At 38.4% G+C, this 12,476-nt stretch overlaps 1 protein-coding gene across 1 annotated transcript; it reads left to right on the forward strand.

Annotated features, from left to right (window-relative positions):
- Positions 1 to 186: 186 nt before the first annotated feature.
- LOC106154472 (equilibrative nucleobase transporter 1-like) lies at positions 187 to 6,516 on the forward strand. The gene is made up of 6 exons (XM_087018824.1): positions 187 to 936; positions 1,265 to 1,434; positions 2,547 to 3,189; positions 3,328 to 3,435; positions 4,190 to 4,358; positions 4,693 to 6,516. Exons 1-6 carry the CDS (start codon positions 918 to 920, stop codon positions 4,844 to 4,846), a joined length of 1,263 nt encoding a protein of 420 aa, XP_086874950.1. The 5' UTR covers positions 187 to 917; the 3' UTR covers positions 4,847 to 6,516.
- Positions 6,517 to 12,476: the final 5,960 nt, after the last annotated feature.

The raw sequence follows: 12,476 nt of genomic DNA on the forward strand, positions 1-12,476 counted from the left end.
TATTATATAATAATAATAAAAATAATAATAATAATAATAATAACGACAGCAAAACTCGCTGATGACAAGCAAGAATAAAAGCCTGGTGATATTTGTGCAGACACGACTGTGCTACTCCCAGTGGCAGGGTGCGCTATTAGTCTGGCTGTAACATCTTTTTGATTTACCTTTACTATTTTAGAGGTCCCTAGATGGTGCTCGCATTCCGGGTTAGCATATTTATTATCGTGTGTTGGACAACATGGAAAATACATCGTGTTGGAAGCTATTCTGCGCCGTCTTGGGAATCTTAGAAGCTGCTGTCTACTCTGCTACGTTATTCGGATGGCCAGCGTATGTGTATATATTCATAGAGGAACACTTTTACTATTCCCTTTGTCGTTTTGACTCTAGAGCGAATGCTAGCAGTGACATTGTAGAACTTGCCTGTACTGGTTTTGATAATTGCACTCACGAAAATGCCGAAGATGGTCGCGTTCAAAATTGCACTGAGCAGGAAGGGATGTTAAACTTAGTCTACACGGTGGCATTTGTCGGTTTAGCGGCTCTCTCAATGCTGGGGTATATTTTTTATCACTGTGGGACAGTGTTCGTGAGAACCATATCCATGTAAGTATAGGTAATATGAACACATTACAACTCAGTAGAATGTTCAAGGTGAATTCATGATCATCATTGCGTGTCATTGAGCGTTAAACTTGACTTTCATGTGAGAAAGATGTATTTCTCTGCCTTGTGCTCTCTCTCTCTCTCTCCCTCTCTCTGTACGAATGTATTGGAAACCATGTTAAAACATGTACACTTGTTAAACGACGGCTTTTTTGAGAGAACATTTAATTCTAAGGAAATGACAGTAGCATTTGATTGATCTTTGGGGGTTTTCTTTTAGATGTCTATGTGCTGGTGGGTTCTTTCTGATGGCGTTAGCAGAATCAGGTATGAATAAAAAAAAATCTTTCCGAAAAACATAAACTCGTAACTTAAATCTTCGAGAAGAAAGTCACTCGAATGAAACAAGTACACGCACGCACAGCTTTCCAAAATATTTAAGACTACCATAAATTTTGAAATTTTGGCGTCGAGGCAGTCACAAGTGTTAAACAGTTAACAACAGTGTGTCAAAAAGTAAATGGTCTCGGCATGTTCAGTGAAGGAGAACACTTTATATGCATTACACACAATAAATGGAATTTTAATTATTAAAATAATTACAATTTGCAATTTTTAATAAATAAATAGTGTTTTTTTTATTTTCTTTGTACAGGAACAGAGTGGCTGCTATTCCCTGGGGCGGTATTTCACCTACTGGGAGGGGTGCAGATGGCTGTAACGGACGTCCAAGTAGCCACGCTTTTTCCTAAGCTAAAGGCAACACTCACCTGTTTGGTTTCCGGTGCTATGGGCATAAGTGGTTTTGTACCTATCTTGTTGAAGGTTAGGACCATCTATATCACTCGACTGACACAAAAGGACATTCACAAATACGCAAGCACACACCAAAATATGTTGTATCTGTATATTCAAATATTTTAAAGCATTAAAGTCATAATAACTCTTCGTTTTGGCCAAAATTGGATTTCCTGGAGTAAACGGCAATTTCCCCGTACATACCAATGGTCAACGACCCCATTCCTGCAATCAAAGTTAGTCCAGGGTTTTTTTCCTAAACGTTTTTTTTTTTTTTTTTTTTTTTTTGTTAAAATATCTTATGAGATTTTAACTGACGGAGCCCTCTCTGTCATTGCATAGTCACGCGGTATCGAGCGATAGTTTCTGGTGACCTACTTAAAACCGCGGGAAAAGCAGACAACAACAACACTATATAACAATAATATAAGATTCATAAGATATATTCGTCTTATTGCTCAAAATGCATTTATATCTACAATGTGTGCAATTCTAATCATTATCCGACGCACAGTACAGAAACTCGCAACTTACGTCTTCGTATTGCGTCAGGCCTTTGACGCCAGATGTTATTTTGGTCTCGAATGAACGCGAGAATCCGCGAGACACCCAAACGTCATTGGCAACGGATGCCTTAACGACCGTGAAGAAAGGCATCGAAGGCCCTATTGACAAGCACATATTTTAGTTTTACTACAATAACGGCCGTTTTAGTGATAAAATACAATAGAATATATTTCCATACGTTGTTTACAATGTATTTCTTGCGGAATTTTGAATCTCAAAGGAAGAGTTATTATTGCTAGTGAAGAATGCCTGTGCAAATGTAATTTCGATGGAACGCAATTATGATAACAACTTTATAAACTGACACGATGATGAAGAAAACCCTCTGTTAAATGTAGGATGATCTGCTTAAAATATTTATTAAGATGACCATGCATGCCCAAAATGGCCAGTCGTAAGAATAAAAAAATAAATAAATAAATAACGCACCTCACCGACATATGGCAATCGTTTTTATCTTTTCCAAAATGTGATTTTTCTGATTATTTCGTAAAAGGTCAAAAAGACGTAACTGAAATAATACCATAGACTTCACCAATGGATGTATTTAATTATGCTACAACATTTTGTAGTTGGCGTATCAGGCTGGAGTGTCGTACAAGACGTGCATGTTCACTTTTACCGGTATCATACTCCTTATGTCTACTGCCAACACAATCATCCTTCCACCTAGACAGGATGACGACGGGAACAACATTGACACAGCCTGTTGTTTAAAGATACGTAAAAGGTTCAACAGTACCAAGGAATCGCCTCCATCGTGCGGTAAGAGTAGTACAACTGTCGACTGTAAGACCAAGCCAGATAGTGTTGATGAATTTGAATCGGACGACGAGATAAACGAAATTCAAATAATTGAAGAAGACTTTGCAACCGAAGCAACCACTTCATATAACGCAAATATTCGACCAAAGACGGAATCCGACCTTAATGTCGCTACTGACGCTTGGCATCAGCACAAAAACAAGGTCAATTCCTCGGAACCCCGTACTGACGGAAGTGCGAACATGGTCCCCGACGTAGAGAACTCTGAAAGCAAAGAAACAGACAAAGAGACTAACATAAGCTCACTTCAAGGCTCACTACTGGTTCTCAAAAATCCCACCTTTTGGATGTCGATGCTGTGGCTGTGTTGCCAGACAACTCTGATTGTTACCTTCCAAGGTAGTTTTTATGCGGTCATCAGTTACTACGGGAACAATGTCAAAAGTACAGGTAATTGATTTACGTGTATATCACTTAAAAAAAACTCCTGTAACACTGAGCTTGGATCACGAATTTCGCCCACTCTCACGAACCATTTATTATATTTTTAATATCTGATCATCTTATTATGTCCTTATTATGTTACAGTAAGTACGTATACCGACGTGTTTTCCTGGTTCCAAGTTGGTGCTCTGTTCTGGGCCTTGCTGACTGGCTTGATTCTGGACAAACTGATGGCCGGGGCGACCAAAGAAGGTAATCAACATGATGATGCTATTGACCGATCTGTGAGTGAAATGGTTTTCTTTGTTTAGAATATTTTTGCATTTTTGATTAAAAGCAAAATAATATATTAACTAGAATGTGAAAATGTGTTTTTCATAATGTAAGCGAGTAAAGTAAGTATGGGAGTTCTTCAATAGGAACAAACTTTAAATGCAAATACCACCAGTCATAAACGTCCATGCAAAATATACTACCCCAAAGAGGTTAGGGAACACCCGCCATTCGAGATACAAATGTCTACAGTTATTACAATTTGGCAATTCTAAGACAAAGGCATATGTCAGTATTGGATGACATTTCTAGTTTAACTGTATTGCAATAAAAATATTTTCTTACTTTTAAAAAGTAACGATTTTGATCATTCTGTGGTTGTGGGGGATACGTAAACATTTGGGTTAAATTATTTGGCCTTCCAACTTCTCAGCGTTTATGCTTGGGAAATTGAGCTTCTGATGGCTTACTAACAATGGCCCGTGCAAATAGCCATTGTGGCAGAGAATTTACAGAGGCACTACCTGTAGCTATGCCCTGAATACCCCAAGGCGTAATTACTGGCAGCGCGAGCCAGTTACTTCCAACGCTGAAATTAATACTCGGCGCTGCCAGTAATTACGCCGCGGGGTATCCAGGGCACAGACCGTGATCACAGGATACCGAAAATATGTCTCAAACGAGTATAATTCACCCGTGCAGTACAGATATCAATATAAACTTTATATTTTAGACAAAGAGCAACGCTTCATGGTTCCATTTGCCCTGACAGCTTTCGCAGGATTCGTGGTATCCATTGCGTGCATCGTACCCATTATCGAGATGCAGTTTGTGGCCATTTTGTTCCACTCTCTGTTGAAAAGCGGAAGTTTCGCCGTGCATTTGGCATTCTTAGTTATCGCGTAAGTAAATCGGCAATAATACTTAAGTGTACTTTCTCTGCCTGTTGTTTTTATGCATCTGCATAATAGTCTCCTTATTTATTTATTTGTTTATTTGTTTTATATATATATATTTTTTTTTTGCAAAGAAAAATACAAATTGGTCAGTGATTTCAATGATCATACTTTATGAATGGAATTTTGTTCCCAATTTTGTGATTTGGTGTAGTCATTCAGATCTAAAGGTAGTTTAAGGTATCTTGTGTCAAGATAGAAGTAACAAAGCATCATGCGGAAATGATACAGTTAATCGCCGGACAGATTTTCTTCCAACACAACGTTTTATTTACTTTAGGTTTCCGAAGGAACACACGGGGAAGGCATTTGGAATTCAAGTTTCCGTCGCTAATTTGCTAACATTTATTCAGTTTCCAATTTTTTCCTGGTACAAGTACAGCCTGGAAAGTGATCCATTCTGGGTACGTATGAACCGTTGTTTATATGCATAGGTCCATTCTAAGAGATATAAGATAAATGTACCTGTAACACCAGAAGAAACTAGTTTAGGTCTATAGTGAATTCTTATAAACCTACTAGGTTTTTAGTTTTGCAGATGCTGTATGTGTTGTAGACTACTTTGTCCAGCCAACAATGGTCTTTAGACCTTTCTGAGGTGCATATCATTTAGGGACATATATATATATTTTTACATGAGGAATGGGGCAACTACATTAACAGTAGAATGGTGAAGACACCTTTTCGTGACAGTAATTCTTCTTCTTCTTGTTGTTTTGCTTTATTTTATTTTGTAGTTGGGAGTTTTGTTCCTTGGGATATGCTGCATATCCAGCAGTTTGCCTTTTTACCTTCTTTGGCGTCGTTGTCGCTTCACAAGCTCTGACAGTTACAAACATTAGATGGCAGCCAGGAAATACGCCAAAAGAAAACTGCCCGTTATATGTAGACGATGAGTTCCGATGCCACAAGCGGATTCCAGTTGTTCAAAAATTGCTGTTGCAAAAACACTACTAATTTATTGGAAAACGTCGCGCCAGAATCAGATCGTTTGTTTACCCTAAAGCCAGACAAAAAAGAAATGGGATATATTTACCGACCATTATAAGAGATTTGGTGTTAACCACCGGAGTGTGTCATGTATGTCTGAAAGTGAAGAATAATTGTGTGATCAGGACCCGGTTTCATACATAATAAAAACGTTTCCAGGATAAGGACCTTGTTATCAAGATTGCATGGTCACAAGGGCACATTTTACCCTATCAGAAACAGTGTTACAACCTAATCAACCAAATCAACTACGCCAGAGCTGACTTTATTTATGTATTCATGAATTTAATTATTTATTTATTTATTTATTTATTTATTTATTTATTTATTTATTTATTTTATTTTATTTATCGAGAAACTGCGGCTAGATCACCAGATCACCATTTACCCACGCTCGAGCGATCAACCCATCGTTCCCTAGTGAGCCATTCGCTTGCCATATAACGGTATATTGCACGTACTTGTAAATCATGTTAATCCATTACAGCGTTGTTTAAGAGTTTATTATATATCCTATGGTTGGTAGCGTCCTGGCCCCATTTCCTCTCACTGAGCACTATTCATATATACCCTAAGGCCTGTACCCCGTTTGTTGAATATCGCACCTACCGGTACATGTACATGTTAACAATGTTAATACAATACAACCCCGATGCATTTATTTATCTATTTATTTATTTATTTATTTGCTATCTTTGTAGTTGTATTGCATTTCTGTATATGATATAGCATTCACTGCTTATAGTCCTTTTTATGTGATAAATCTCTTTACTATAATACATTATCTGCTTAGGGCAAAAAAAAACAAAAAACATGCAGTTATTCAATTCTGAAACTGTGAGGCAACTAGTAGTATCGGAGTTGCCAACAATAGAGAGCTTTCGCACTTGTACGTTTAGGCGAACGACTACGTTTAGGTCATCATATTTTGCTGTCTAGTGACGTGTATACATACGGTTAGAGAGAACATTATCCGCAGCTAGATTGCTACCCGTCAATGAAAAACGGTTTGACAAATCAGCATAATATTATGAAATCAAAATTGATAATGTCTATGCTAAAATCTTATTGGGCATTTTATTTTTGCAATATATGTGAAACATGTTGTCTCTGTTATTTGTGTCTATGTTTTTTGTTACTATTGAAATATAGGTTATAGCCGTAAAAAGGCATTTTCCACTGACCACAAGGCAGTCAGAACTGGCCTTCCGCACGCGTGACTGATTGTATTTTAAGACTGTTAGGTCATCATTTTGTGAGCAGTTGTTACGAGTACACATGTCTTTATAAGTGGTCTGTAGACTAGCCGTCTGCACTTGACGCATAACAAGCAGGATATCCGTATGGTAAGTGCCGTTTAGTAAGATACTACTAGTAGCTCGATTTTCTCCTTTAGTTGACAGGACATGTCTCCTTGACTTTTAATGCAAATTTTATGAAGCCTTGTTTCGAAAGTCACATGGCGCCCTGTTTTGTGTATTTGAACAAATGAATTATAAATAAAAGTAAGGGCAGCACATCTTTATTTACATGAAATTGTCTTTAATAGTAAATATTGATTAATATTTATTAGATCAGTAACAAAAACTGACGCTGCATTCATTGGTGACACGCTTATTTTTTCAGCTGAAAATTGCGACAACATGCCGCCAACTAAGAAGCGCCGTACTGATTCACCAGCAGATTACGTCAGTTACCCGAAAGACAAGTTGGCCTTCGAGAAAGAACGCTTTGAATTAGTAAAGAAAGAGCTAGAAGCTCAAATTGAGAGACAAGCAAATGATGGATATGGTTGTCTTTGGTTAAAAAGAAAAACTGAATTGACATACTAGGCTCTTGCTGCCTGCAAGATACACATGGGCTGAATCTTTGTTAAAACATTAGTTTTTTTATTCAAGATTTCATTTAAATAAATGTTTGCTTGCGGTATGAATTTAACATTTTACTCTTAAACTTTCTCATACGCACAATGTACACGTGTACAGTTCATGCTAAATAGTCCTCCAAGGTGGGAGGATCTAGTTAAAAGTACCTACTCATCTGATTGACATACACACAGGTATGGCAGTTGACCAGAAGACCACCAACTAAGTAGTACGTGGCTACAGGAGACAACAGAACTTTTTTAATTCTTTCGAAAGTCCAGGAAGGCAAAGTGTAACAATAAGTTTCCGAACTCCCACTCGACGCATTCCCGCACAGAGGACATTCTCCTGTTGAATTCTTCGTCTTCAGCACTCAAATTTGCTCCTCTGAAGGGACTCAACAAATACCTTCTAACGGGGTAAGCCGGATCTCCATAAATTGCGTATGGAAGACCATTCCAAAATTACCTAACCTGTCCAATGACGTCTCTGCATAAGCCTCGGTCACAACCGACCGTACGGGCTCTTACGGGCTGTTTGCGGCGTCCAAATTTTGCGCAGAATCTCACGCAAGGCCTTCTTACGCAATTTCGAGTTCGCAGACAGCCCGTAAGCACGTACGGAGGATGTTGGACATGTCCAAAATTTTCTACGAATAGCCTGCGAAGAGCGAAGCCGCAAACGTAACTTGCTCCCCTCGCACGGAGAGACGCGCGTTGTGCAAGACACACGTCGCAAGCAATGAAGGAGCAAGTGCCCTTTGCGTGTTGTGTAAGGCGCACGCCCTCACAACTAACGGACAAAGTCGAGAGCACACCGGGAATGCGTCTCACGTGCGTCACCCCACGCCTGGTGTATAAAAGGCGTGCTCACGACGAACGCTCGTTTATTTACAATGAACATCGACTATGTAACGTGTACAACAATTTTCAAAATTTTCAAATTTTTGCTCAATTTAGTTTCTAATGTGCCTCCAAAACTCCAAAAGGCAAGAGAAAAAAACTTACGTCCCAGCGGGCACTCAACGTTGATTCAACATTGAGGATAGGTTGAGATGATGTTGATCCATCAATATTGATAGATCAACAAGATCTCAACATTGAATCAACCTTTTCTTGTCAACCAATTGTCAATGTTGATAGATCAACAGGGTCTCAACATTGATTTAACCTTTCTTTGTCAATCAATTTTCAATGTTGATAGATCAACAGGTTTTCAACATTGAATCAACCTTTTCTTGTCAACCAATTGTCAATGTTGATAGATCAACAGGGTCTCAACATTGATTTTACCTTTCTTTGTCAATCAGTTTTCAATGTTGATAGATCAACAGGATTTCAACATTGAAACAACCTGTGTTTGTTAACCCTTTGTCAATGTTGACATATCAACTGGATCTCAACATTGGGCCAACCTTAACTTTATAACCTTAATCATAACCTTGATAATAGTTTTAAATGATTATCTCACTAGAGAGGTATGCATAGGGGTAATTACCCCTCATAAAACGCTTGTTTTACCCCTTTTTCGTTAAAATTAATTTTGTGAAAAAAGCGGTCGTCCCTTTTTTTTTAAACTTTCCACAGGTTATCTTTAAGAAAAAGAAAAAAAAAACATAGGGTCACCAGCCTTACTTTATGGCAAATTAACAAAATTTTACTCAAGGTTGAAGAAAAAGCTTGAAAAAGCCAAAAATGCCTGTTTTTCTGGAAATTTAAGTTAGCTGTGAGAAAAAAATTAGACTGGTGACCCTTTTGTTTTTGTATTCTTAAAATTATCTTAACTAACTGATGTGACGTTATAATTATTTTAGTAAAGCTAATTTGTTGTTTAATTTTTATGAGTAATTACCGTATGTACCTGCATACTTGTATAATGTAAATGAAGTGCGGGACTGTTATTAAGTGCGAGAATCCGGATAACATGAGCTGATGCAACACGTGAGTGTGGACAGTGTGTAACACTTTTACAGTACAAAAACTGTACTTTATTAACAGTACTTTGTGAGTCCACACTATCAGGAGGATCGTTCAACAGATAAGGACATGGAAAACGGTGACATTGCGTCTTCAAAACTCCACACTATCAGGAGGATCGTTCAACAGATAAGGACATGGAAAACGGTGACAATTGCGTCTTCAAAACCCCACACTATCAGGAGGAACGTTTAACAGAAAAGGACTCGTAAAACTTTGACATTGCGTCTTCAAAACTTAACTGTCTACGAATCTGTTAGAATTTAACTGTATTTGACAAATGTTAAAGTTTATGCAACATGATAGTATTACATGTAGTTAGTTTATGAAGTGTATGTTCATTGTTTGTAATATATTATATTCATAGTTAAGTTAGTTGTTGTTTGTGTTTTTTATGTTCGGGCTGTTTTGGTCCGTAACACTGAGCATCAAACTGGAAAGTTTAAAAAGAACGACCCATAGGTGGATACAGGGGCCGGTCCCGGGGTCTGCCCCCCCCCTTTTCTTCCGAAATTACCTTTTTTTTTGTAGGTAATTTTCCTAATTTCCCCCCTTTTCAGATCTGAGTCTTTTTATTTCAAGAAATGCTTGATATCTTGGAGAACACCTTCAGCCATCAGGCAAATTTCAATCAAATATCCTGATAGCCTAATTGATATGTCGACGTTAATTTAATTTTCAAATTCAACTTTATTTCAACATTGATTCAACATTGAGGTATCAATGTTGATTCAACATTGATACCTCAAGGTTGTTTAACCTTGATGGTTCAAGGTTGATTCAACCTTGATGGTTCAACGTTGAGTCAACTTTTATAGTCAATGTCATATCAACATAGTTTCAATGTTGACTGTCAATGTTGATTCAACATTGATACCTCAAGGTTGATTCAACCTTGATGGTTCAACGTTGATTCAACTTTCATAGTCAACGTCATATCAACATAGTTTCAACGTTGACCGTCAACGTTGATTCAACATTGAGACTTCAAGGTTGATTCAACCTTGATGGTTCAACGTTGAGTCAACTTTCATAGTCAATGTTATATCAACATAGTTTCAACATTGACCGTTAACGTTGATTCAACATTGATACCTCAAGGTTGATTCAACCTTGGTGGTTCAACGTTGAGTCAACTTTCATAGTCAACGTCATATCAACATAGTTTCAACATTGACCATCAACGTTGATTCAACATTGATACCTCAAGGTTGATTCAACCTTGATCGTTGATTCAACTTTCATAGTTAACGTCATATCAACATAGTTTCAACGTTGACCGTCAACGTTGATTCAACATTGAGATTTCAAGGTTGATTCAACCTTGATGGTTCAACGTTGAGTCAACTTTCATAGTCAACGTCATATCAACATAGTTTCAACGTTGACCATCAACGTTGATTCAACATTGATTCAATGTTGATTTGCCCGCTGGGGTAGTAGAAAAAAGGGAGGAGGAAGAAAAAAGAAGAGGAGAACAGGAAGCAAAACTGACGTACGCCGTCAGTACGTCATCACAAACGTGTGAGGCAAGTGTGAAGCAAAACTGACGCAAAAGGGCACTACTTTCGCCGCGCGTTGCATTCCCTTCGTAAGTGGTGAGTGTGTGCCACGTACACAGGAAGCAAGACAAACTCAAAAAATGAGTGCAATTTCCACGACCATCGCTCCTTGCAATTAGCGTCCCTGCCTGAAAGGACATCACATGTGGCCCTTGCGACTCACAAGGCAGACCTCCACGGCTTCCGCAACACCCAAAAATCGCAGGGGACGTACGGTCCTGAAATTCGTGCGTCCGGTTGTGACCGTGCCTTTACAGCATGTGTAACATGTATCAGCCTACTGTACAATTCGACTATCCGTAAAGACTAACCGGGTCTTTCTGTGAAATCACGGAAAAATAAACGTCGGTCATTTTACGGTTACGGATAGCTAAATGTAGTCGTTCGCCTAAACGTGCAGGTGCGAAAGCTCTCTAATGATTGCGGGTGACTGGGAACTAGGAAATAAAGCCAAACAGATGATATGGTGGTGTGGGTTCCGGTGTAACGTGACAGACAGACCCCCGTGGCAGAGAGTTTGCTTCCCATTTATCTATACAGGAAAGTCTCGTCCTCGATTTTGACCCACCTAGATCAGGTTAACCCTAACCATTATAACTCATTTGAGGGAGGATTTTCTGTTACACGGACTCCTAGTGTCGTTACAACGGCGTCCCGCATGTTAGGGTCAGTCTGAAATAACGGGTTGAGTTAAGCCTGGGTCACATTGCGCTTTCAACCTTTTGGCAACCTCCTTGAAACCTCAGTCGCAAGGAGGTTGCCATAGGTTTTAAAGTGGTCGCATAAGGTTGCTAACAGGTCGCCTGCGATCGTTGACACATGAAGGCCATTTTCTGTGCATCGATAACCAGTGCGACTAAAGATGAAAAATATCGGCATCCGAAAAGTTGCCTATCGGTCTCTTTATGGTTGTCAGTAGGTGCTATAACCAGTAGCGAAGGGACCACAGGTTTTTTGCCGATCGCAGGCATTCGAAAATATGTCACAGGAAGGCTGCAAGTGACTGAAATAAAATAGGCATAGGATGGTGGTCTATTTGTCCAAAGACTTTTTTCATATTTCATAATTTGTCATGTATGCCTTCTAAATATTAAGATCATAAATTACAATATTTTAGAAAAAGAAAACATAAATTGCATTTGTTGGCAAGTTTTTATACTATTTGCCAAGGCTTTCATATACCTGGTATTTCAAACTTACGCAATACAAAAATAATAATAATAATAATAATAATAATAATAATAATAATGTGAAGCTAAAAGCAATGTACGGTTTTTTGACTCAACCGCGGTGACATTTGCAAGTCACAAAGAGGTTTTTTATTCAGTGTTACCGTTACCGCACAGGCCTCGCGACCTCAAAGGGACCAAGTAATTGAACAAGAAAATATTAAAGGGTATTATAAGATTAATAAAGATCAAAGCGTACGCAAATTTATGTTTTCATTACAGCACTGATTTCGTTAGGTGAGGGTGTAGTCTTTTCAAAAGTTCACAAAACATTGCTGGTTTTATTTTCGGAAGGAAATGAAAACGCTCAAATTTTCAGGTCCAAATTCTTTCATCAAATGTTTGTAATCGCCTTACAAGGAGCGTCTTGGAATCCACGGTCTCACCCACTATTTCCGAGTTTTTTTTCTTTTCTTTTTTCCGCTTAGGTAAACAAAGCCAA

Source organism: Lingula anatina, chromosome 8, assembly GCF_051362555.1.
Source record: "Lingula anatina isolate TDL-2025a chromosome 8, LinAna3.0, whole genome shotgun sequence".
NCBI classification, from domain to species: Eukaryota; Metazoa; Brachiopoda; class Lingulata; order Lingulida; family Lingulidae; genus Lingula; species Lingula anatina.